The following is a 26452-nucleotide window of genomic DNA, read 5'->3' as shown; positions in this document are numbered from 1 at the left end:
AACAAGGAATTGCAGGGTCAGATGTCTCAGTACTTTGCTATCTGGAATATTCGAATTTCAACCAAGACAGCGACACAGAAACTCCGCGATACACTGACGTGAAACCAAACATGCGGCACTGGCACTGCACCTTCTGACATTTCATATGAATCATTACTCTCCAAGCAGAGGTTGAGTCGCGTAGATATAGTAGTAATAATAATAATATCGGGTGTATTTGCAGCCAGTGCCATAGGCAGGTACCCAATGTGTTGAGTAATGAGGCTGATTAACGTGGTCGAGGCACCTCCTCGAGCACGGGACCCCCGTTTTACGTCCCTCCCGGAAGACGATTTCGTTGAAAGCTTCGTGAGGCTACAGCAATCCGGACGTCCTTGGTTGGTCCCCCATCCAAGCACTGTCCGGACCGCGCGTTGCTTAACTTCCGAGATCGAGGGATCGGGTGTACCAACGCGCCACGCGGCCGTAGCGTAGTAGTAATTTTTTTCCCGACTACTACTATATCTACGCGACTCAACCTCTGCTTGGAGAGTAATGAATCATCACAAGATCAGAAGCCTACTGATTAAAAGTCGATGGGCGTGACCACAAGTCACGGTTGAACAGGCGCTGGCTACACAACTCGTAACCGACTCGGAATGTGCACTACAGGTCGTGCCTGACAGGTCCGATCACGGCTTATGAATGTCGTAAGTACTAGGCCAGGACCCTAGGGACTAGATATCCCTGATCACTTGTCGGTGTACGTTTGTCAATTTTGCAGCAGCTCACAAAAACACGAATGAATGAGCCCCCGCTTCAGGTAGGGGTCAGAGGTCTTCACAGTTACACAATCAGTAAACATCTGTAACATTGACTAAAGAAAGCTAAGATCGAAGGCAACTAAAGGTACCGTACCCCCACTCTGAAACGTGTGATGGTGGTGTAGCCCGTCACGCAAAACATCTTCAGCAAGACCACACTGGAGTAGGCAGCGTAAGCCGCGAACACGGGGTTCTCAAACGACAGGCCTGCGGACGCCATGATGAAATCCTGACTTGCTGATTCTGGTGCCAGAATGCAGTGTTGTACTCGGGAACAGGGATACCTGTATAGTTACGGACAACAAGCTGGCCAACGCCACGACGTGTAGAAACGTTGAAGCTTGAAAGCGACGGTGATACAAGGGGGGTCAGGGGTCGATCAAACTATATAAACGGCAGGCAAGACAATCACGCCCACTTTGACTTGGTATACAAATAACCCTAAGGTAAAATGCACACAGTTTACCCATAATGCCACCGTCGTGACGTCCTGACACAAAAGACACCACCGAAGCAAAGGAACCCTACAGATATTATTAAGACACTCCCCCCGATCCCCACCCCTCCGTCTCCGACGTTCACTCGTGATTTGTTTTGGATATCTTCTAGTTCTTTTTACTGTCGAACTTTCCAATACATGATTACTGTGTTACTGCCTTAGGGGTATCTAAACGACGCCCTATGATATGGGAAGTGTCCGAGCGAACGCTGGATTGCGCCTGCGTGTGACCGGGGTTAATGTCCTAGCGGGCGGTTCAATGTTCGTTGCTTTGCCATATGGCTTAAAATGTCAAGCAAAAGCAAAGGAGCAGAGCCGTTTGAGCTTCTTGGTGACATTGGATATCATATGCATGTGCAAAACCTGCACGTTATTGGATATTGGAGAATTGTTCATCATAACAAGTTGTCCTGCTTACGTTTCGATGCCTGTCAGACTTTTTTCCTTAGAATCTCCGCTAACGACATGTCACTGTTGTTTTTATGTGCAAGTGTATTCCAAAGTACTTGTACTGCAAGAGATGACGTGTATGCATGTACGTATTTACAACGAATTATTCGTATGCGACAAAGGCCTTCAAAGCTAGCTTTTTCAAAAGCAATTATGTGTCTTTAATACATTCATATGTAGAAAATCTACATAACTCGACTGTAACTTAAGAAATCTTATTCTTCAGTTGATAAAATATTCGATCAACTTCATACATAAAGTGAGGCTTCAAGTCAGTCCTGCAGTGACCTCAAACTGTTTCTTTTCGTTCACTCCCTGACGATAGCAGTTTGTCGTTCAGTATGCAGAGTTGCTTGAGAAATCCGTCATTTGGGCACACCTCGCGCCGATCCCTGACTGTCTTTACGGCCTCCTGTACCATCATGCCCTGCTTCAGCATCAGGTAGGCTATAACCAAGGTAGCCGATCGACTGAAGCCCTCCAGACAGTGGACCAGGACCTTGGCTAGGACGAAACAACAATCTTTTCAAAAGAGAGAATTACAGCTCCGTAACATGAGCAAAAGGAGGTCCGGATAAACTGACTATTAAAAGCAGAATTATGGGCGCGTGTACCTGTTGAGTCTCTCAGAGCGTCCTCTATAAAGTCGGCTGTCTGTATGAAGTACGGCATCATGTCAAAACCGTCATGATCTACTGCTTCAACTCCTGGAAAAAAGATCGTTCGCGGGAAATAAACGTTACAGGCACAGGGTTAGTGAGACCTGGTATACAAGGGTATTGCTAGTCACCATTGGTAAAAGAAACAGTACTATTTAATTAGTATGTATCAATTGTAATGTTATACATGTTTTTATCGAGTGGTAATGTTTATTTATATACACGTTTGATGAAAAGAGTTCTGCGTTTAGGTATTTTAGAACACTACATCAATCTTTGGGAGATTGCAGAGTAGCACCAAGGAAAGATCCCATTCTCAGTCGTACATGCGCTGCGCTAGCGCCGTACGGCGTACGTGTATCTATATACTGTCCCTACCTAGGTACTGAATAGCCGTGTCTCGGTAGAAGTGGGGACCGGTGAACACGCCGATATTGTGCGCAGCGTTTACAACATGAGTGATGCCCAACTCCTGCAGGCGGCCCACCTTCTTTGCAATGTCACTGTCACAGGCAAGAATGTAGCATAGTTGCAACATGGAAAGACAAGAAAGCAAAGTCATCTACATTGTAAACAAAACATTGTCATTCTCACCACCATGCCATATGCATGTACTATTTTTCAATATAACAATATACTCAATGTTGATTGCATTAAAAACCGGAAAACAAAGCATGGGCCACAACAAACGCTGTAAATTGTATGTAAACTGTGACTCTAAAACTTTCTTAGATTAAAGCAATACCGCTACGATTCTATTTTGAAACAATATATTTTTCGTTCAATTCTCTTAGACAATGATATTACAATAATGTTTCTTGGTTATGTCATATCTGGACCATACATTCTTTAATAGCTACTCTACTTTGACCTCTGGACAATTGTGGAAAGAAGAAAGACACACCCTTCACCGATGTATATTCGCGGAAACACTTCGTCGTGTGACCGAGAGGGCATGAGCACAAGATCGAAAGGTCCGGTGATGATTCGGCGCAGTTCCTCCACACGACAGGATGTGGGGGGTACCCGGTCAGGGCTGGACAACGTACCGTCTGGAGTGGAAGATAGAAGCTGAAATACAAAATGATTTTTATAGACTGTGCAAGATCATCACTACATAGTACATACATATCGAAAGCATGCAGCCTGTCAAAAGAGGCTAGAAAAGAAAAGTTAGCGATACATGGGAAGATCTTTTGTGTTATCATGATGTCCTTCACCGTACCCTCCCCCTGAGCGTCGACGAGTAGCATATCACTTGTATTGACATTGCTATCAACGTCGTTGTGATGCCTTTATAACGATTATAAGACAATGTACATGTTATGTGACGATAATTTAATGTCACAAGACTCGCAACGATGACAGTACTATGATCCTACAATCTCATGCCCGTAGCCAGAACTGAGGAATGTAGGGGCATTACATGAGGTTGTGAAGACGTTGAACCACACTCTCTGGCCTTCCTTGGAGGCAGGGGTGGTGGGTCTCCTTCGTGCCTACTGTCCTGCACTTCTGTAGCCATTAAAGTGCTTCTACAGCTTCACTTCACCGGGATAGAAACATTTTCTGCAAAACCGTGACCCGGAAACAAATGGTTTAATGTACCACTCGCACAGCTGTCCCCTAGCGACTGTAAGCAAATCTGCATTTTCTACGAACATGTATAACAGCTTGGATTGCATTCAATTTCCATCCTCCTAACGCCCGGTCCCCAACGGCATTAGCCTAAAAGTATACACAAGGAGTTTGACACGACTGTGGTCCTTCTGCGTATGTAAATTTCACGGTATGTACAATGGCAATGCCGGGCTGGTACACGCACAACGTTATATTGGATTTCGATACTTTGTCAGACAATAGCATATAAAGCTATTCTTTCCGTCAACCACAAATGAATAGCATGACGCAAGATTCAAAGTTACGATAAGATCCTTTTGTTAGATGTGGGTGGCCCTGAAAAGGGCCGGTGGTATTTGCTGTTCACGTTTACTTCTTCTTGGGTAGGAGCACGGCGTGGATGTTGGGCAGCACACCTCCCTGAGCGATGGTCACACCGCCCATCAGCCTGTTCAGCTCCTCGTCGTTGCGGACGGCCAGCTGAAGGTGACGGGGGATGATCCTGGTCTTCTTGTTGTCACGGGCAGCGTTGCCGGCCAACTCGAGCACCTCAGCGGTCAGGTACTCCAGCACGGCGGCCATGTAGACTGGGGCGCCGGCACCAACGCGTTCGGAATAATTGCCCTTGCGCAGGAAACGGTGCACACGGCCGACAGGGAACTGAAGCCCTGCACGGGATGAACGGCTCTTTCCCTTGCCCTTCTTGCCCTTACCTTTTCCGCGGCCAGACATCTTCAGATGATTTGTATCTTTACAAACAACTGCAAAAATATTGCGAAATATGCAAACTAGTCAATTACTTGGGTTTTTATAGCCTCAAGTTGGATCCTGTCCACAGACGGCGCTAACCAATGATAGCAAAACCCAGAAAAGTTAACCAATCATAAATCACCAGTTAGAGCCGAAAGTTTGTGCTTCGCTGACGTCCGAGTGAATCAAAACGATTTTATTACCCCCGTATGAAAATGTGGCCAATGGCGTCGTTCCTTGTCGAGATGCACCAATCACAGCCCAAGTGATCAACCAATGGGAGACGCCTTCGAATGACAGTGACGATCCTCGTTAATATGCTGGGTTAGTGTATCAATTTCAAGGTTATTGACCAATGACGGTGTAAAATGGAAAATATATCCAATCATGGCTTGTTTCAGATGTAAAGTGACCAATCAAAATTCTAAACGTCATTAGCTTTCGATCACGTCTGAATGAGGATTATCTGCAATCTCCTAATTTGCATATTTTCTGTCGAGAGGCAATAAAAAGTCCCATGCTCGTGAGGTAACCATCACTTCACAATCACCGTATTTGAAGTATGCCAGCAAAGGGAGCAAAGGGAGCCAAGAAGGCCGGCAAAGGCCGCCCAATGGGTAAGGGTGGTAAGAACAAGAGGAGGAGGAGGAGGGAGACCTTCGGTATCTACATCTACAAGGTGCTCAAGCAGGTGCATCCTGACACCGGTGTCTCCAGCAAGGCCATGGGCATCATGAACTCCTTCGTCAACGACATCTTCGAGCGTATCGCTGGCGAGGCTTCCCGCCTGGCTCACTACAACAAGCGCTCCACCATCAGCAGCCGAGAGATCCAGACCGCCGTGCGTCTGCTCCTGCCTGGTGAGCTGGCCAAGCACGCCGTCAGCGAGGGCACCAAGGCCGTCACCAAGTACACCAGCTCCAAGTAAACAACTTCGAACCGCAAAAACCCCGGCCCTTTTCAGGGCCACCAACATCTCAAAAAAGAGCTGTAGCGCATCGGGAATTCTGACAATATTGATACCATTTGTAGATGGCTATGCCTTACACAAGTGGGAATGTCAAGCTTAGGGCACTTTGTTTACATACAACACGCTAGGCTAAGTTTGCATCTTGTGGGAAAAACTAGTATGTATATTGAATTTTCTCACAAGCAATATGAAATACATGTATAAAACACTGGTGTAAGGTGTTCCCGTTTGCATGGCCCGGCAAGCAGAGTCGTCTAGCGGTACATACCAGTACTACTGCTACTGCTATTCTATCCGACGTTGTTGATTTTTTCGAAAGTTCAATACACACGTTTTTTTTCATATCCACCATTCTATCATATCTGAAAGGGATAAAGCGTTTCTTTAAAACCTGTCGTGCGTTTTTCCGCATAACATATTACATATTGAAACTGTCGTTACCTCATGAGACAGGTACATTCAATGCTGCACTGTCCCATGTACTGTCAATGAGAAATAATGTTATACCTTGGTTTACACCGAAATCTCTCTATATCATTACATGTAACATTAACATTTTAACGTTAACGTTAAAGCTTTCTGAGTGCACTGCGAGACGACAAATGACACAACATTTACTTAATGTGGTAATGTTATACTAACTTGGCTAACGGGCACTACCCACCATCCCGCCAACGCCAAAAACATGCATATCATATCATTATAACTTTAAGTAGACTTGAAAAATAGAAATGCGTCCTATGTTTTCCTTTCGATCCCCTTTGTGCTACATATTATGTATGCACTTCTTTAATTTTTTTCTGATATGCAAAAAAAAAGGTATATTGTATCATTAAAAGTAGACGCAACCTGTGTTCCTCTCGATCCCTTTTGTGCGCATAGTATGTTGATCAAAGTTGTTCAGCAAGCCGTTTGACTCAGTTTTCAGCAAGTCAACGATTGTTTGTACACAGGGTACTTAACGCGCTTGTTGCCAAGCATATGCCACAAAAACATACAGGGAAGTGTGTGTACACCAACGTCACAAAAGCCAGGGCACCGAAGCTCCGAAGCTGTAGGCGTTGCTATGTAAATTATTCATGACCACCAACAGCATTGTTATGGCGGCGATTAAATTTTCATAACCCTCCACCTCCTCTTAGGTAGGTGTGATCCTTAATAATGGCCCTCAGGGTGTCGTAAACAATATCATTAGGCAGACAAACTGATTGTAGAGTCTTTCTCTTTCTCCGCGTTGGTTTACCAAAATCAAATTGGTTTTGTGAAGACACTGAAATGTCATTGACCGTGAAACCAAGCACCTCGCGCCTTGATCAGAAACAATGGCTGAAAGAGTGTTGCTGTATTCATAGGTGAAACACAATATGAACTCCATGTTGCGAATTTGGACCAGCCCATTACTTTGGTTACCTGGACCGCAGTGCAAACATGTATGTAAAGCCCCACAAAATAGTGCGGGGTGTACTTGTGCAGAAATCTTTCTTGTATGCCCACAACAGTAATCTCTACCTTGATCTTACTCATGAAAAGTTAATTTCGGTGTTTTGTTCCTTTGTTCCTTTGTATCTGTGGATATTCCGTATATTTAGATCGAAGATACCTTTCCCAGGTACAAGTATGCCTTGCGCGGAGTGATACAAAACAAAGGTTTGTGACGTAGTAGCAACACTCAAAAGTCATTATGGCGGTGGGGGAAGCGGCAGGGTAGACCCCGGGGTTGCTGACATTACCACCTAATGTACGTACTCCCTCTTTAGTTCTAACTCTGTGTTTGTTACAGTTAGAAGCCCTCAGTATAACCTTGACAAGATCATCCGTTTAGATACGTTCCCTTTCGTGAGTTGATCGTATGTCCTCACCTTTTGTAAAAGTCCCGGGCCGTTTTCGTGTTAGGTAAAGCCGAACAGCCAAGGGGTTTAACTGAAGTTTAATCCTTACAGCTGTAATAATCGTATCGACAACAATCTTAGGGCAACTGAAGAGCATGAGATTTTCTGTTATATAATTTGTAATCGCTTAAATAGCTTAGCCTTCTCTTGGCAACGGCATACGTGAAGCCCGCGAGAGAAGTCGCTAGGTTTCAGAGCTCTAACCTGTCCTACATAATTTTTTACTGTCCAGTTTCAGGATGTGAACTACTGGTCCGTGACAACGTTTTACTCGTGCTAGTGCCGACATTTCTCCCGCATTTGTGCAACTGATAACTCCCTCAACATGGAACAGTCTTCCCCCGGACCGGGGAGTCGTCTTGCGAGGATGACACGGCCCACAGCCAGCCATGGGGGAACCGCAGAATGCTAAGATGAAACACGACGGTGCGATGAAGACAGAAGGGGGAGGGCAGGACCACCAACTCACGGTAAAACTTTCGACGGTTATTTCTCCATCAGTGGTTTACCTGGTACTGTATCATCAACCTTAGCATTTAACACTTTCTATAGGGCATGTCATATCGTTTCACAATAAGAATTTTTCACCATGTTTACTATATCTGCATTGCTCAATCAGCAGGTGTCTTTTTCACTGTTGAAACTCAGGTGTTTTCATCACATCATTTCCCATCCGGAGCAAATTCATGTTTTCTGTACACAACAAGTAACATCCATTGGCATAATACCGGTCGGTTTACTGCAATTTCTCAAGCAATGCTAATTTGGCAAATGATCAACGCATCATTTTCTCCAGTTACATGTTGCTGTTACAGCTTACCTTTGCCACTTCTTCTGTGTAAATTATTTTGTCTCTCTGGTCCTGCTAAAAACATAATATCGTAATTGGAACACACCGCGGAATTGCACGGAGAACGGGCGCGTGGTTGGAAGGGGGTGCACTATACCGGTCGAACGAAACACGGCACAATTAACTGCCGCTATGTACCTTTATACATCCTCTGTTGTTCCTTTCTTTCCTGTTAGTAGTTGCACAAAACAAAAATCTGCATGAGCATACAAAAAGTCATGAGAAAATGGGCGTATACTGACAAGAATTTTCATTTAATTTTGATCCGTCACAACCGCTATGACGTAAAACTTTACTGCTGGCCGTAGCATTAAAAATGGCGGGAAAATGGCGGCGTACGTTCAATTTGACCCATTCAGCCGTAGATCCGGGCGATAATGCAACGGTTCCTCACACTTTTACACGAGTTGTAGGTCACCAAAAGAAATTCAAGATTGCTGTTGAATCATGCTTGTCTTGTGCCGTGAGCACATGTGATTATTATCTACAAATCTGGCGATGAACGTGACAGTGTGTTTGTCCCACGACGAGCTCGCCTGCCCCGAAAATGACCTGAAAACTTTTGGCCTTGTTGTCTTCGAACGCATTGTTATCGATGCTTTGTAAATTATGTATTGGACACCTAGATGTCTGAAGTGTGCATACCTCAGAAATAACTATTGTTGCATGTGTAGATCTCTTTAAGTTCCACTATTTTTAATCGACCGGTATAAGGCTTATGACCGGTATTATGCCAATGCATGTTATAGTATATTATCCAAGTTAGCCTTGTAGAAGTGTCAGTAGAGGTGTGACATTAGGTGCGGTTGTGTATCAACGTGTGTAATTAAGAACACATTTTAGCTCTTATTGTCATAGGTGTGTCCATGTCGCATCATCACTGAAGTACAGTAGATGAAAAATGATGGGGTCTGTTGCGCAGACAGGTGTGAAAATGGTTCTAATGAAAGTGTCCAGGGCACAGTGACCTGTGGGAAAATGTCCATTATTTATTATTTATGAACTGGACACTGATGACCAGAGCATCGGTCACTGTATAATCTATATGATTGTTATAGATGTGATGCAGACATACCACTAATCAAGTGAAAGTAATTAGCACTATTGACGCGACATTTGTCGTTCCAGGAACTTCTGAAAAACAGGGCGTACGTCCTGAGCGTGTACACCTGGCTAAATAAAGTGATGATGATGATGATGACTTACAATTACGTCCACTAAAATGCATCGAATACTTGTAAATATTGTTACACAACTCTACCTGAAAGCATGTTCTTTTGGACACAGTCGAACACTACATTGTGGCAAAAAATGTTGTAAGCCACTATATGCAGAGTACAAGCTTTGTTTTGAGAAAGTGGGAAGTCAAGCCTTTGTACTGTTGGTAAAATGGTATTACCAATTATGCCAATTGGTTCAAAACCTAACAGTACATGTAATCTTGTTAGAGTATTTGTGCATCCAAAAAGAAGGGAAGCCACTGTGCATTCTGTAGTAATTCTAGCAACTGATCTGATTTAAGAAATTACTTTAAGCATCCTTCTACACTAGCCTCTGATGTACTAAGCGTTGTCTGATTCGCTGTGTTTACGGTGTAGGTGGCCCTCCGTGTCCGGCCCGTCAGTGATGCCGAGCTGGAACAGGGAGCGACGTTGATTGCCCACCGCGTCGACAACAATGTAAGTCTTCCTGCAGTAATTTTGTTGGTTTGTGCTATAGATCATGTGTGCCAATGTATATCGGGAGCCGCAGCTTAAGGATTGTCATTTCGTTTGCAATTAGTTATCTGATTGGTAACAGGATAGTGATATTCACTGATAAATCATGGACAGAATTGGAAACAAGAATACAAATTGTCATGACAAATAGTATTAGTTGCTCTCAGTCTCTTCCTCCCTGACAAGCGGGTGTTTACTCAGCAGAGTACTGCAGCAGAGGAAAGATGTTTGCCCTTTGGCATTGCAGATGTTGCCATTTAATCCAGTTAGTTAAAATGACAAGGACCGGCATGCTATATACATTTACATGTGCCACCTACAAGTAGGACACAAATACGCAGGCAAACAGCAAAGAACCACATCTGGCCTAAACCTCTGTTAACGTAATCCCACAAGTGCAACAAGTATAGTAAAATGTTCAACTGAAAAGCTGGCTAGTTGGGATGAGAATTGATGGATAAAGCTTAAAAATGACTGATCCCAATGTGTTTGAACATATAAGTCCATACCACCTTTACTTCAATGTAATAACAGTGAGTTATATTTAGGTTCGGATCAGGTGTTGGACCAAATGGACAGTGTTTGTTATTGGACGGAAGCTACGTCAAAACCACAGTCCGCGCTGAAACAGGATCTTGCTGTTTCCACGAGTATTGGATCTCCACTTCAGCACGATCCTGCTGTACGCAAAAGTAGCGGGGGTGATAAGCTTCCCCCACTTGTACCACTGTATCATGTGATACTTAATTCTACAGCAGAGATTATGCTTGAGGTGTTAGATTCACGGTCATTCGCCTTCAAGACTTGAGCTCTCTTAAGACGATACTTGAGTTAATGGGGCTGTGAAACATTTGATTGTTAGATCAGGTTGCAGAGTCAAACATGAGCAACAAAGCTTTTCTCTCGGTACTTCAGCCGGCTCTACTTGTTTTTGCCTTAGTCAACATCAGCAGTTGAGGTTGATCCATTTTTCTAGTGGTGGCAACTAGAGTTTAGTTACAAAGAAACTAACAATGTTTGTACTGTGAAAAATTGGCATTTTAGTTGATTTTCTTGAAAGTGTATCAATATCTTAATCTGAAATGGGTACTTACTAACTTACTGATAACAAGCATTGGTTCTAAAATATAAGTAGAGTCAACAGGTGATGGTCATATGGGAAGTGGAAGGAAAGGGGATGTTTGTTTTATTTTTGACAGGACGCTATGTCTAGGGAACTGATAGTGACCGCACACCTGTGAAAGTGTACACTTGAGCATCGCGTAACTCGGCAGTTGCTACAACTGCTACCAGCAGCAGAAACAAATTGATAACCTGAATAGACAATGAATACAACACAAACCACAGTGGAAGACTTGAAATTCTGACCATCTGAGACCTTTCAACGGTTCTCCATTGTTGGCAAACATTTTTCTGGTGAAAAGAAGTTGCTGACTGAGGCAGACAGGTTTAAGAGACATGAAGGGGTTGCTTGTAAAGTAGCCTGCCTGATCGTATCTTCTTAAGTGTCCCTTCCTTTCTTTTGTCACTTTTACCTCAACTAGCGTGCACCAAAGCCTTTGTCATCAATGCCAGGGTAAAGTTGACAAAACACGACTATGCCATTTGACATTGTCTCTTCACTTGTGGTGTGTAGAAGTGCCGCAGCGCGTCTCCTATTATATAAGGGTGTACACGTATGTGTAGTGTAGTCCGACAATGGATGGTGACAATTGAAATACCTGGAGATGAGAACAGTTATCCAGGTGTGGTTCCGCACTGTCTGCACATGTCTGATAAATAGGGGATAGTACAGTGTCACTAATGTACATTGTACATGTACCCATCTTTGTGACATGAAAGCAGGAAAAGCGATTATGAGCCAAACGCACATGATGTTACTAAGCACTTCATATCATATATATTAATATGTTTCTCTCATAGAAGAGTGTTTACAGTGTACAAAATGAAGTCAAAACACCTACATGTAGACGTAACAAGGAAACACTACAGTCGTTCCTAAAGTGGGTGGTTGCTATGATTATTATGTAAAAAGTCATGATGTCTTTCATGTTCTCAATGTTGAATAGAAACAAGTGGCTTGTGTACAGTTGCACACAGGTAATATTTGATACCCCTAGAAACAGTTACTACGGGCAGGCAGGAATTGAAGGGTACTTCAACATAGCTCAACAAATGATTTGGTTCGTATGGAGGACTCTACACAGTCTTGGCTGACAAGGATTGGAGTTGTCCTTCACTGGAATCCATGTATTTTGACACGTACGAACATGGGCCAGCTCAGTAGCATGGAGCCTGATCTGACACTTGGCCCTGGGTTGGACATCCTGGCCCGTAGAACACTGCCAATATATGTCCATTTCAGTCACTTGTCATCTGCCTGTTCACCCAGATGCAATGTCACAAACTGCCTGGAACCCAGTTTTTGCCAGGCAATTACAGGTTAAATGGGTACAAACCACTTTGTGGTCCCAAAAGTAGGTGAGCAAATGCAACTTAGTGGAAACAGCGCCAATTGTGCCTTTGTGCAAAGTGGGTTACCTGTGAAATTAGCCTCTGAAGCAGAATAGCTTGTAAATGTAATAACATAGCACAGAAGTTACATAAGATTTCAAAATTTTTTTGTTTTAGAATTTAACCCCCAAAAAATATAATCAAGATATTAAATTTTCGACTCAGTTAATGGTACTTCATAAAGATTAAGACAAAGACACCATTCTTTTGTCATTTCTCTGATTCATCTTCTTGCAAAGTGCTTGGATTAAAACCCTAGTTACCTGCTGCCTCTGTAAGTACTACTCAATGGTGAAGGATTATCTTACTTTTTCATGTTGTAAGTCATAGGATGATATCACCCCTCTGGGTGGGTAAATGTTTGGTGTTTTGTCTCTTGTTTGCATACATCATGCAGGGTTCAAAATTCATTGTTGTGAATAGATGACTGGTGTACCTAAATTGTACTGGTGTACCTAACCTTAAGATTTAGGCACTCACACAAAAAACATACACAACATAGTTACGATGATAGATTTAAGTAGCACTCCAGCAAAACCTAATTACAAACATTATAATTACTGCATCTCTGTAGAGGTTGAATGTGAAAGTAGGTATGAAAAGGGATACAATAAAGGTTTTATTGTTTTTCATGATGTTAGTGTGCAACAAGTCATCCTTTACGTAGATTACTGCAACACTTCAAAAATATACAGTTGTATTAGCACATCCACAGTCAGAAATTAGGAGCATAGCTCCAGTTTTGTACAAAAGTGCAAGCACACCCATTTGAGCCCAGTTAAATCATCTCAGAGTTCTCAAATGATCATGAAGGCTCAAAAGTTATGTGAGCTATTTACACAATGTAGACAGTGCAAACTACACATAGTTCAGCTTCTATATACCAACCTCTCCAACCACAGAACAGGTGGCCTTATTCAAGGTTTCCCACTAAGATGTAGTTCCATGGGAAACCAGCTATGTGTGGTTACTCACATTCACCAATGCCGTGTGCTGTCATTCATCACCGTGCTGCGACCTGAGCTACATTATTGATTAACACTTCTGACGTTACCGAGTCTGAGCCCGTTGATTGCTATTCTGTGTTATATAAAGAATAGTCAGAGGTCTTCTTTTGTACTTGTAAATTCATGAAGGATATTGCAAGGAATGATTGTTTATACATCTTCAGAAAACTGCAGGCCAAATGTATACGTAACACCTGTCTTTACAAACACGTATGACAGTGGTACATTTAAAATTGCAGGTAAAATGGTGCAGCACCTTAGTGCTTGCTGGCAGTCCTGATTGTTGCCATGGCCCGGAGTTTTACAGACCCAGATATCACCAAACATCCTGCACGTTTCACAGTGGCAGAGCTGTTTTCAGTGTTATTGTCACCCAGTTTCTATACAGTATGGCCTTTCCCTGGGGTAAACAATCCTAAACATTTCAAAACAAAGAAACAAGTACATTCACATATTTTTGACTCCAACCAAGATATTCAATGTGGTTGTTAAGTCCATACTAAAACATAACAACGATGACATTGAACACAACAAATCCAAAGTATAGATGACATTTGTGTTCAATATTTATCTAACTTTTTCTGCTTTATCAAAACATTAAAGCTCTGTTTTGTATTCATGTACATGTATTTGACCCCAAACCCTTGAAGAGGCTGTTCTTCCGAACATTAAAAACCATTTAAGAGGCTATTCTATATGTCTATAGCAAGTGTCTATAGGTCACATCTAGATAGTGTGACTTTATCAAAGTTTATGTCTTAAATAAAAGATGTTTTAATTCTTTTTGAAAGAGGTAATGCGATCTAGATTAATGTAATAAATAACTAGCAAGTTTGTTTGACAACAAGCTTTCAATGCAGCACATTGAGTAAAGTTTTGTGATGTAAAAAAAACTTGCTCAACTTTTTGTGACCTCAAAATCATTAATGGTACGAAGTCTAACAAGGGTTGTGCCCAAATCCTACTGTTCATGTAACTTTCTCCAAGTAAGTCAACATGAGAGCAGAAGTGGGCTGGTAAAGCCACCAGTTTGTGTACACAACTGTTCTGTCTCAACTTGAGTTCCGTTCATATCTCCACACGCTTTATCCTGTGGTATTTGGACGCCAACTTAGCAAACACAGAACAAGCGAAAAGCAGACATGCATGGAAATTCTTCCAGATTACAAATTCTATATGACAAAGTTATCATTTTGTGAGTTGTTATACATTGTTTGTAACAATTAGTATTTAACTTTTAGTGTAGAAATCAAATTATGAACCAGTGTTGAGCTGTTGCTGGTACTGACATATCCATACCATGCATATGCATGAGAACAGTGTTCTTTGTAGACATTTGTAAACCTGAAGTACTGCACAGAATTTGAGTGCCAATTAGCGGAATTTTGCTTAGTGATTCGTCTCTGCAGACCTTTACATGTATTAGTGGAAGGCTACGATCATTAGGTCCGCAAGAAGTTGTGGACGATGGCTTTTGTTCAGAATGCCAAAAATAGGTCCATTCAACAGCATGCATATGAATAGAATATTGTATATAGATTAAACGATAATGTTATGCATCAATTATTGTTACTGCATTTGAGAATCTAAGGTTTATGTCCTGTAACTAGGGATTTTTACCAGCACAGTACTGATATGGCACTGCAGAAGTTATTCAGATTCAGGTCCAAAACACCAGTATTGTACAAGAAAACATATTTTATAGGCATTGAAATCGGCACAATGTTTGGTTTAAATCCCTTCGAAAGCATTTGGTTCTGTACATATATCAACTGTCAAGTCAGAATAGTGCTTGTATCTGGTGTACATGTATCTACTAGTAAGGTCACATCCCAGCATAGAAACAAACTCAAACCACAAATAGTTTTGTTGATTCAGCAGAAGTTTATCACGCTAACTCCTGAATTTTTTAACAGCCTTTTGACTTCCAACTCATGTACACAAAGGTGAACACTGACAATAGTAATATATGTAGTAGTATATTCTCAAAGTCTATTGTCCGTGCAGTCTAATTTATTGCCTAATCCTAAGAATTCCCTTTGTTGCTGTTGGACCTGGCTTGGAGAATGTATCTTTGAGTTGATTCCCCCTGAACTTTGTTGGTTCGAATTTTTAAGTGGATATCATTTTTCCTCTTCTGTTACTATACTACATGTATGAATACAAAATGTAGTCAGTGAAATGAACATAATTGTCTGTAATTGTGCGGTTCCAATTTGACCAGGGACAACAATGTGCTCATTCCTTCTAGATGAGGAGACATGTATAGCTTTGGATAATTACTTTTACATACAGAATGAGCTGGGTTACACTGGTAAGATGATGATTTGAAATAGGTGAAGGCTGAACACTCATTACAAGCAGGTAAAAGTGTGAGAGACTGTGTGATGTACAAATTTAGATTATTTACCCATTTTCAATCACTCCATGTATTTGATTTTGTTCACTTGCAATTAGCCCCAAAGACACAGTAACTTAGGGAAGTTTTCATGAATACTGAAGGGATATGAGGAAAATGCGAAACTCTTTTGGACTGCTACATTCATCAACCATACTTTTCTTTCCAAATTGTCAACCAACGTGATTTTGCCACACACAGCTAGCACAGTAGCAGTGACTAATTAAAATAGTTTGCTCTGTCCCTTTAGATTGCTAGCAATAAGTAACTCTTTGGATTGGAATAAAGTGAAAAAAGCCCCAGCAATCTTTAAGTTTAACTGGATTCTGACTGGCATAATTTGATCCAATAATGGTTGATCTCCAGTTACCTCAACTCCACTTCTACTAAACAACAACAGCTTTTAGAGGTCAGCCTGGTCCACAAACCAATAAGTTTGGATGACTTTTTCACCATCTGTTCAATTGTGGTTCACGGCAAACAATCCTTGATGATTAGGTTTTTGTTTTCTGCCAAGCATGTAGAGACAATTGGGAGGGCAGTGGACAGAGTTGGAGTGTGTGTTGGGTTTCAGGATTTCCTGTCTATGAGGATCTAACTGCCATTGTTACACCAGCAGGGCAAGAAGTTATGTAATGCTTGACTTCAGTAGAGGATGACAAAGTGTTTCATACTCAGATAGGGGTGGAGTTAAATGGGACCTAATTGCGGGGAACTATTGTAAGACTTGTAATCTACAAGCGGAATCAGCACTTTGCGGTGCTTACAAGAACTCCACACGTCACAGACATGGTGTGACGTGGTAGATTTGTGGTCAGGATGCTCCCATCAATGAGAGCTTGTATTTTGGAGCCCCACCTAGAGCTACATTGTATATGGATGTATTGTATGTACATGTACATGCATTTCCTGTGCATTGTATATGGACACACCTCTTGGATAAAATTTAAGCATCGGATAGAAGAATACCCCTGAACGACCCAAAATCACAGATTATGGAGAAATGGAGCTCAGAGTTATGTGGTCTAGCTTCTTCCGCTGTTGAGTAATAACCACTGCAAAATGTGACAGGTCCCTGAAGTGCTGAAATGCCTTCCAACGCTGTTTCTACTGTTGATATGATAATTAAAAAACAGCAAAATTTGTCAGGACCTGAAGTGCTGAAGTGCTGAAGTGCCTTCCAACACTAGCGTCTGGCATTCAGTAAGATTTGTACCTAATGTGCTTACATTGATGTTACATGTGTAAGTGGTAAAGAGAGTTCAACATGGCTTTCATCAGGTACATGGGCTTGCTGTAACATCTCCGAAACTGCAAAGGCTTTCACACAGTTTGACTTCACTAGGCCTAAGATACATTTTGGGTACAATAGCCAGTTGTATCACTATAAATGTCATGGTCAACAAAAAACTGCATGTTGAACAATTTCAACTCAGACTGCCTTTTATAGTGCAAATTGTTGTCAGTCACAACAAATCTCTCATTCACTGTTTGTTAGCTGCTTGGACAGTTGCTATGTCTGTGATCAATCTCAGGAGGGCGCCGGGGCATCCTTCAGGCAGTATTTTTAGAAACGTTGTCCAGTGAACAGAAACATCATGAGAAAAAAGGTTGCAGGGCCAGCCCTTCAGTCATGAGAGAAGGCTGGAAAGGTTAAAGATCATGCTCCATGCAGACAGAATGCTTTTCTTGGCTAATAGTATCACCCAACAATGAAGCCAGCTTAGATACAGAGTCAGTGTGGGAAAGAATGTTCCCAAATTTTCAGCACAAGATGCAGCGTGTCACATTTTCTCAATGTCCTTGCAGCCATTGGAAATTAGATGCAGTTGCAGCTTTACAAAAGGCTCTGTTGATATTTTAACACAAAGACTTGAATCTTTTTGGCAGGACATAAAGGTGCTAGAAACGTATGAATATTACAATATCCAATTTTGGCAAGAGAAATTCATTCCAGACATAGTCTGAGCATCTTTCTTCAGGTAAAGAATAGCTTTGCATGTCTAGAAGGGATTGAATAGTTCTGCTTGAAAGAAAACTAATAATAGGATCTTCCAGAAAATTGACAGTGAAGTCGCATGTGGTTATCGTATACGCTTTGCGTGTCAAGGCAGCATTATCACTCAGAGGATGACAAAGGACAAAACGTACTATTAGTGTTAAAAGCCCCAGTAGGAATGGACATGGCATATTTGTTTTGTGTTGCTAATTGAACATGCTACTATCTGGAGGATTACTATTAAGGGCTTTACACTAGATCTTCAAATATCTGCAACCATCTTAAGTTTATATCCAATGATTCAGATCATGTAGGGATCTTTTCAGGACAAATATGTGTTCCTCTACCTGTACAACGGCAGGTAATTCGCAAAGTTGTCTGCACCTTGTGTTGTTTACCACCCGGTGTGTTGGTGGTATGTGTTTCCAGCCCAAAGGAAAGTGCTTGCGTGCCAACAAAAAAGATGGGGTCATCCCGGAGGGACTTGTGCCCAGACAGGTGTGGTGCCACGTGCAACCTTTATAACCCTGTTAGTAACTATTCCACATGTACCTTCCATGTGTGACCTTTATAATAGCCTAAGGTCAACCTCTTTTTGTCTACTTAACTCTTTACTGGCCAACAAGTAACATTCAGGCATTTGTTGCCCTGCAACAATTTCAGTACGTCTTTTAAAATAGTATAATTTCAAAGTCTATCCAGCTCTTTGGACCAAACTAATAATGTAAGTTCTCTGACTGGATTAAAGGAATTATGATGTCTACAATTATTGGCTCTGGAGTGAATAGGTGTTTGGTATGTTATGTCATTAAAAAAAAAAGTTGACAAAGAAATTGTAATCCCTTGGAAGAAGCTAAAATGTCATTGACTCCCTGAATTGTTGTCAAACATCCCATATGAGGTAACCCACTCTGGTAAAGCAATACCAACAGGGGCCGAGATGAAAGGAGTGTTGTTGACTGTTTGGGTTCATCTCTGCTTTCATCCTTAGTCTGTAAACACTTACGTTGTCTACCTTCCAACAACAAGACATCGCCTCTGACGTCATTCCTTGTTTACTCTGAGGTGTCAATGGAAGAAGATGCTTAAAGCGTCTGATTGTTGCCTCCCCAGGGATGCCTTGTTGTTTACCTGGCCATTAGACCCCCTACAGGCACAGTGATTTCACCTGAAGAAATTTGTACCTGCATGTAGTTCCTTAGTGTCCTACATGTACCTTCATCTAAAGACGTCAAATTGCCATGTCAAAATTAGTGAGAAAAAAAGTAGAAAATTCTTCTATTTTACAAGATTTTGATGTTAGATGTCACAGTGTGACACATGTGAGAAATGTGCCCAATTTTAGACATACTTTCTCCCTTAGCCTTAAGACAGTTAAGTTCACAATCTCTTCACTACTTCTTACCTCCTCTAACCTACATTAAGTACCACTGGTAACGACATACATGCGTACACTGTCGGATTAGGCAGGAACCAATGCCTTAAACCGCATTGAGGGAAACTTATCAAAGCAGGGGGCCAACATAAAAGGTGAAGCGGAAACATAAAAAAGGCTTGCCTGGTTTCTATGGATAGATGCCTGGGGCAGTGGATTTGTTCTGCCAGCTTTGCGGAGGGGTTTATTGACAAGATTACAATGATTGCGGTCGGTAGGAGACTTTCAACCTGTACAACCACTCTTTACATTCTGCCCTGTGGGTAGACTTTGCAAACGTACTGCAAGATGACTGTTGATTCTCTACTTGTAAACAAAGGATATAGTACCATCTATACTGATCACCAGACTGATCCAACCTGTATTGTTGAAGAAAATTGTACATCTAATGATGTCATTTGAAGCTAGCAACGTCATCAACTTATCTCCCAGGCTGACGCAGATCTACGTTATTCAGTAATTTAAGTGTACAACCCTGGCTATATTTTTATGTTATCACAGCAGTATAAGAAATAAATGGCGTTAGGAACGATTGCCATCTCATAATTTCTGTGTCCTTTCATCCCCTCCTGTTTCCAGAGTAGCGCTGTACAAATTTTAATAACACCAGTACTCATCTTCTAAAATTCTGTGAAAGCATACATGTGTAGGAGCATGATTATGGTTATAAATATAGCAAATTATGAGAAGAACTTTGAAGGCAGCAGAAGAATTATAAATAGCAGGGGTCGATCTATCTTTAATGATGTACTATATCCTGATGGCTGTACAATACTTGAGTCTCTTGGGGGAGGAAGTCTGCACCAGCAGACTTTTCTAATTATGGACCCTCATGATCAGAAATATGTTTGACAAAAAGAATTGCAAGAATTTAGATCCCCAAAACTTATTCAGAAAGGCACACATGTACATTTCTATTCATTTTTGAAATGATGAAAAACTGCCTTAAAGGTATCATCTGTATTGGCAGGCTATCTGAAACTGTTAACAACAAATTCCAAGGACTTTTACGGTAGCAACAAGAGTTACACATACAAAACAGCTGAGGACTGCACAATTGATTTGTGTTTACAGGTATGCATTGTAAGGTACATGTAGTGCTGAATAGCCAATGCATGGTCACCTTTTCTGAGAGGCAACTACAGGTCTCTCTTGTCTAGTCCCCTTTCAAGAAATGCAGGATTACAGTAGCTTTTCAGAAACTGCTACAAAAGATCTGTCACTGCAAACATTACAGACATGCCCACACGCAGCCGTATTCTCCTAGTTATGTCCTTTCAGGGATCCTCCCTTCCAATACCTATAGTTGTCTCTGTTTGGGATGGAAATGGACCATGAAGTTTTTTGTTCGGGGAAGCCAGTCAAACGTAGCCCGCAGGCGTAAAGCGTGGCATGGTTGGGCGGCTGTAAAGCTTCCCCAGGAGGTTGAGTAAAGTTTGTGGGGAGGATCAGCAGATGAGACAGGCATTAATGGCGTCATCCACATTGTCCAACCAGGTGAAATGACCATGAATGACATTGGGTGTTGCTTCGTGTGACTAATAGCACCTGGTATAAAAGATGTTTTCAGTTGCAAAACAAACGCTCCCATCACCAAGAGCATTATTTTGCGGTAAACACTAAGTGCTAAAAGTTACAGTCCACCATATATTCATGTTATGAAATTATCGGTGCTAGAATGCTAAGTGTGGCTATTTAGCTCTTTCCAAAACAGCATCTGTATTCAACAAGCCTTTGAGACCAGGTTTTACAGGTGTATTCCTACATGTTTTTGAGTTTCACTGTATTTACCCTGTACGACAATACCTATAGTTACCCATACTTGTGCAAACAGGCAAGGGAAGGTCACAGCGCACCTGAAAAGGACTGGAATAAACAAGTATCTGACCATGTGGCCACATGTTACAAATGTAGCTCTGCTCTCAGTTAGGCAGTTAAAAACCCTCAAGACAATATTATGAGATAGATTTTCTGTAGCATGGAGGGTAAAGATTTTTTTGAAAGATTTAGATCTATGCACTTTTGTCCTATTTTTTATAGTTTGGAGAAATAGTACAAAACAAGTCTTTGCAAGTCTCCTCAGTCTGTGATTTTGAAGAGAGACATAATTATAAGAAAGACAGATCTTTATAAAGTCAAGACCAATATTCTCACAAACAGATTCATACAAGAAATGAAATGACACAGCTCTGTTGCCAGCCATGCGCCTAAGCCTACATTGTACATGTACATTTGGTGATAGTTGCGTGTGCAAGCTTTCAAAGCGTGCAAAGCCAAAAGGCTGTCGTGCAGCAGCACTGCAGTAAGGGATTAGCCAGCTCATGGCAGTAATGAGGGGAGAATTCATCAGTGGGCTCTTGATCTTCTCATGTGTACGTTACTGCAATTGTAATGACATGGAAAGACGCTGCTTACATGCAATGTTATTAGAGTCCAGATGCACATTATTATGATCACGCATTATGTTATTATGATCTCTTACATGTATAATTTTAAAAATTGTTTTTCGTCTTTTTTTGTTCAGACCAGTTTAAATCATAGGAACGAAGTCTTAAACTGTTTTGGAGATAAGGTTTCAAAATTTACATGTTACATGAAAGTGAGGAACTATTGCCCTTTTATTACTACAAATGTACATGTAGTGTTAGTGTTCAAACTGTATTTTTCAGGATGATAACTGTACCATCATGATACTTTTGCCACAAAAGTGTATTGCCAAGGATTATAAGCATATACATTGTTGCTATGCCTGTTCTTTTGATGTAATTGATTTTTTTTCTTTTAATGTCTCCTCTTTGATCATACATGCATACATGTACATGTACAAATGTATGTATCTTGCATAAGGGAATATAACCTTGGAAGCACATCAAAAGCTTTTTCACCAATGTACATTGTGTGCTCCTCTATTCTTGCGAGTCATTTATAGCATACAATTGTTTCCTCTCCAACATAATATGTGGATTTTGTACTTAGAGGCGTCATTTGCCGCTGAATCCTTTATTCGGCACGCTGACGCGCATGACAAATGTCGTCTGTATTGATGTAGGTTGACAGGTGTGCAATCAGGCCTCAAACTCAATGTTTTCTGCTTGAACAAGAGTCAGTCCATGCCCAAGCTACTTGGCTGTGGCCTAACATTAATTAAAAAGTTGTAGTGTCCTCTGTACCAGACCGGCACCAGCCATACAGGAGACAAATGATGCAGTGACCCCTTTATTGACTCGAGGTTGTGGTTAGGTATCAACACAACTATGGCCATTTTGAAGGTGACCTTGTTGTCCCCTGGTATCCAGGAGACGTGTTGCACATGGAAGCAGCCCTGTTTACGTCCCCTTGTGGCGTACCACTTGACTATGCAAAGCCTTATTTTGTGTGTGGAAAGGGAGATCCCTTTCCTTGTAAGTCCTTCCCTCCCACCCTACGTTGTTTTCCGTCAAGGATATAGTAAACAGTTTCAAGGTAATGAAACACACAGCAGCTAGCAATTCACCCGAAGAACAAACAAACAAGCCATGTTTAGAGTGCATACACGGGTCCAGGTGAACAGAACCCAAGGAATAATAGCAGTCATGAAAAGCGTGTAGATCAGTACACACACCATTACAAGTAGCCTGCCTGGCTTGCTGTCACAACCCTGAGACACAGGGTCAACACGATGGACTCTTCGGAATGTGCTTGTTACTCTTGGGCAGTAAAACTGTTGTTAGAAACGACAGATGCGTGGACATCTGGTACATTCTACTCTAGCGATGTAACCTCAGACCTTTTTAGTTTTACTTCACCCGAAGAGTATTTGTATTTTTTTTCTGTCTGTTTGCTTGTCTGTCTGTGTGTTTCTTACCCTGACTGATTGAAGGGGTAAGGGGCTCTGACAGATTTTACCAGCTTTAATTGAAATCCCGACAGATATAAAGCAACATACATTTGTAAATGTTAGTACACAGAAGCAGTCTCAGTTATGAGATGGTTTTTGCACTGCACTACTAGCAACTTGAAAAAAAACCCATCATGTTTCATCTCATCTGTGGATGACAAATGAAGAAGAAGAAATTGGTGCTCAGAACATGCGAATTTCAAACTGTGGGGCCCAAAAATCATTCTAAACATATGTGCTACCTGGCTGACTCTGCATGTTGTACATTCTAAGTCTTCTAAGCTGACTGTTTTGTAGTTGACCTGACCAGGCCGCTGTCTTTCCTTTGTTCTTACCTTACCCCAGCTGTGATGAATCGTGAATAGAGTTTATCTTCAGGTTAATCAACTTCTTCAGAGTAATGCCTCTGTCAGCTGGTTGCTAGGGTTCGGTAATTGTTTGGCACGGTTGCTATGGGCAACATAATTTACCATGAAAACACTCCAAGCCAGGCAGGCAAAGCCTATTAGATTTTATGGCACAACGTGAAAATCCATTAAATGTATAATTATTGCTCATTTCCTTCCTTGTCATGCACATAGAGCCCTCATCTTGTAGAGAACATCTGTTCTACTACTAGGAAAAGAATTGATCCCCGTAAAAAGGTAAAATGGCCGACCTCAGATGGCGACTTTTGATTTCAGTCAGCTTCTCCGGGTTTTGGGTTCTTTTGATTCTTGTAGATGACATTGAAAAGTATTCGAAATACTTCAAACTAACATTTTCAATGTTTCCTAACAAGGGGGTGAGAGCTCTCTGGTTATTTTGTATCCTGGAAATAAATTCTGTCTGAAAACACAGTGAGACACTTGGTTTAAGGTTGTGAACATCTTACATGTTGTGAATGGTTAATGTAACATCTGCTCTCAAATTGATTTTCATCTTCCAGAAGGATAAAAGCATACATTTGTACATTGTCATCTACTGTCACTTCGAGAGCAGATGTGCTAAATGTAATGTTTTAAGCAGTGGCAGCAGGTGTGCCAACCTTGATGTGAAGCACTCTGTGTATGCCTTACAATACAAAGTACATGTACAAACTGTAACAGTCAATAACCACATGGAATCTCCAAAACTATAATACAAACTAATATATTATATCGTATAGATCAGAAATCTTAATATGACAGTCATTTCCCACTGAAGAAAAATTTAAAGAATTCTTTTTTTGTCTGTGGTGTTCTTAAAAATCATTCAAAAAGTTTACCAAGTACATGTACATGTACAAGCTTACGTTGCCACTTCTGTTCAGCATAAATTGTACCCTGGGAGCCAGACAGGACCGGGTAGCTAGCGAGTTTTGTTCGGGGACCCAAGGCAGTCAGCCCGCAGATCTCACATTAGTGCTCCAGGGGAGTTTAAGCCTGAAGGAGTTATCGTAGATAAGCTGTCCTAGCTGCCCGATCCCTGCTGGCTCCCAGGTTACATAAATTGTATTCCTCCATGTATTTTAAAAGTCACACGATGACTGTTTTTTCTTTGCATGCTAGCAAGTAGTTCGGTTCAGGTGTTTGTTTCCCGGAAAGCCTCTTACACGATTTCTTCCCTCCGCAGATGGTGGTACTAATGGACCCCCAGGAGGACCCTGACGACATCCTACGAGCGAATCGATCGCGGGAGAAGCAATATGTGTTTGACTACTCATTTGATGGCAGGTCCACTCAAGTGAGTATTAGTTACACGTTGCACACACATGATAATCGTAAAGCATATAATGCAATAAAACTTTCATCAAAAAATGTTCCCAGAAAGATTTCACTTATTCATGGACATCCTTTGGCATTTACATCAGTTTTGCAGTAGGGTCAGAGGTGTCTCCAGGTTCTGTCCCTTTGTCTATCCTAGGATGGAAATTTGCTTGTTGGGGCGGATAAAAACTTCTGAATTTTATGACATGAAATTGATTAAAAATATGGCTTGTTAGCTTAAGCTTACAGATTCAACGGTGAAAATTGACAACACAGGATAAGGCTCACAAACAATAATGACAGAAAAATGTCTCAAGTTAAGGATAGCCCTGAGCAGAGTGTCCTTTTTCTGTAGGGCAGGAGTATTGCAGAACCCTGAGTCCTGATATTTATAGACATGTTGGCCTTTACAATTGGAGGAAAAGCTGACCCTGAAACCCTAACAAAATGGTTTAAAAATTCATCAGCATAGTAACTCAAGCCCAGCTGTAGTAAGCCTCAGACCTCAATTTCAAGTATTGACATGGCAGAGCACTGGTTAGAGATGGATGCAATCGATGACTCCAGTCAACTGTAGTTTGATTCAAAGCAGGGAGCACCTTTAAGTTGGCATTAACACTGTACAGTATAGTACATTGTACTCAATTAAAAAGCCATCTGCATACATGTAGTCCTAAGTTATCAAGTTCATTCAAAGCATATATATGAAATCTTTATTTAAGAAAACTTGAACGTATTTATCAACAGGATTGATAATTTCTTGAAGGGTGAAGGTCACTGATGGCTGTTTTTCCCAATGTCTGCCATGTAAAATATGCATGTCTGTCATGGTTGTTCCCAAGGCATCCAGTTAGGCAGACACGAGCAAACCTTATGCTAGACAACTACAAAATCACAAGGGACCAATTCGTTATGCAATCATAGCTGTTCACCCAGCAAATTCAGTCAGGCTAGATATCATTAATCATGCTGTTGACATTACTCAAACCCTTGTACATGTAGTGAAAGGTTGCTTACGTGTCTTGGACCAAACCATTGATTTTGAAAAAGTTATTGATTTGCTTGGTACTCCTCATGCTATAGTTAGAACAATAATGCTTAAGCCCCTTTCACGCCATGTTTACATGTTAAACAATCTCCCTGGGAAAGAGCTGGATATTTGTGTTATGGTTAATTGCATTAACTATGAAATACCCATCTTGTATGCCTGTGATTTAATAAAAACAAGCAAGGGGATGTGCGTGCAACCAAAGCCAACTTATGTTACATAACATAATGTAGCTTTCG

The 26452-nt window shown here is 41.4% G+C and overlaps 5 protein-coding genes across 9 annotated transcripts in view; 2 read left to right on the top strand and 3 right to left on the bottom strand.

The window, feature by feature from the left end:
* The window catches only part of LOC118429002 (microsomal glutathione S-transferase 1-like), a 2418-nt gene extending 1131 nt beyond the window's left edge, over window positions 1–1287 (bottom strand). The window contains exon 1 of the mRNA XM_035839339.1: window positions 898–1287. Within this exon, the coding sequence (XP_035695232.1) occupies window positions 898–1023 (126 nt within the window). The 5' untranslated portion in view covers window positions 1024–1287. The remainder of the gene's footprint in view (window positions 1–897) is intronic.
* A 658-nt stretch (window positions 1288–1945) lies between these two features.
* LOC118428987 (dual specificity protein phosphatase 3-like) lies at window positions 1946–7285 on the bottom strand. Its single transcript, XM_035839321.1, has 6 exons — window positions 6601–7285; window positions 3838–3980; window positions 3316–3482; window positions 2790–2914; window positions 2367–2459; window positions 1946–2256 (listed from the first exon to the last, which is right to left on the bottom strand). The coding sequence occupies exons 2-6, from the start codon at window positions 3934–3936 to the stop codon at window positions 2042–2044; spliced, it is 699 nt and encodes a 232-aa protein (XP_035695214.1). The 5' UTR covers window positions 3937–3980; window positions 6601–7285; the 3' UTR covers window positions 1946–2041.
* LOC118429029 (late histone H2A.2.2-like) lies at window positions 3948–4912 on the bottom strand. The gene has a single exon (XM_035839371.1). It carries the CDS (start codon window positions 4761–4763, stop codon window positions 4401–4403), a length of 363 nt encoding a protein of 120 aa, XP_035695264.1. The 5' UTR covers window positions 4764–4912; the 3' UTR covers window positions 3948–4400.
* On the top strand, window positions 5196–5709 carry LOC118429021 (late histone H2B.L4-like). Its single transcript, XM_035839362.1, has one exon. The coding sequence runs from the start codon at window positions 5344–5346 to the stop codon at window positions 5707–5709; it is 366 nt and encodes a 121-aa protein (XP_035695255.1). The 5' UTR covers window positions 5196–5343.
* A 66-nt stretch (window positions 7286–7351) lies between the features above and the next one.
* The window catches only part of LOC118428948 (kinesin-like protein KIF19), a 28717-nt gene continuing 9616 nt past the window's right edge, over window positions 7352–26452 (top strand). Inside the window, exons 1-6 of one of the 5 annotated variants that reach the window (XM_035839258.1) lie at window positions 7352–7489; window positions 7873–8110; window positions 9619–9727; window positions 10089–10169; window positions 24020–24082; window positions 25032–25142. In XM_035839258.1, coding sequence (XP_035695151.1) covers window positions 9713–9727; window positions 10089–10169; window positions 24020–24082; window positions 25032–25142 — 270 coding nt within the window. In that variant the 5' untranslated portion in view covers window positions 7352–7489; window positions 7873–8110; window positions 9619–9712. Of the gene's footprint in view, window positions 7588–7872; window positions 8111–9618; window positions 9728–10088; window positions 10170–24019; window positions 24083–25031; window positions 25143–26452 lie in introns of all 5 variants that reach the window. The other 4 variants (XM_035839255.1, XM_035839259.1, XM_035839256.1 and 1 more) reach the window with 4 other exon arrangements.

The sequence above is a fragment of the Branchiostoma floridae genome, chromosome 13 (assembly GCF_000003815.2).
Source record: "Branchiostoma floridae strain S238N-H82 chromosome 13, Bfl_VNyyK, whole genome shotgun sequence".
NCBI lineage: Eukaryota > Metazoa > Chordata > Leptocardii > Amphioxiformes > Branchiostomatidae > Branchiostoma > Branchiostoma floridae.
This window is presented reverse-complemented; position numbering and strand designations above follow the sequence as displayed.

Bases quoted from the DNA above. Each gene is read 5' to 3' on its own strand.
- LOC118428987 (XM_035839321.1), bottom strand. From the start codon at position 3,936: ATGGCTACAGAAGTGCAGGACAGTAGGCACGAAGGAGACCCACCACCC. The intron at 2,915-3,315 runs GTGTGTCTTTCT...TGCCTGTGACAG, and splicing joins CGAATATACATCGGTGAAGG to TGACATTGCAAAGAAGGTGG. The intron at 2,257-2,366 runs GTACACGCGCCC...GTTTCGTCCTAG, and splicing joins CGCTCTGAGAGACTCAACAG to CCAAGGTCCTGGTCCACTGT.
- LOC118429029 (XM_035839371.1), bottom strand. From the start codon at position 4,763: ATGTCTGGCCGCGGAAAAGGTAAGGGCAAGAAGGGCAAGGGAAAGAGC.
- LOC118429021 (XM_035839362.1), top strand. From the start codon at position 5,344: ATGCCAGCAAAGGGAGCAAAGGGAGCCAAGAAGGCCGGCAAAGGCCGC.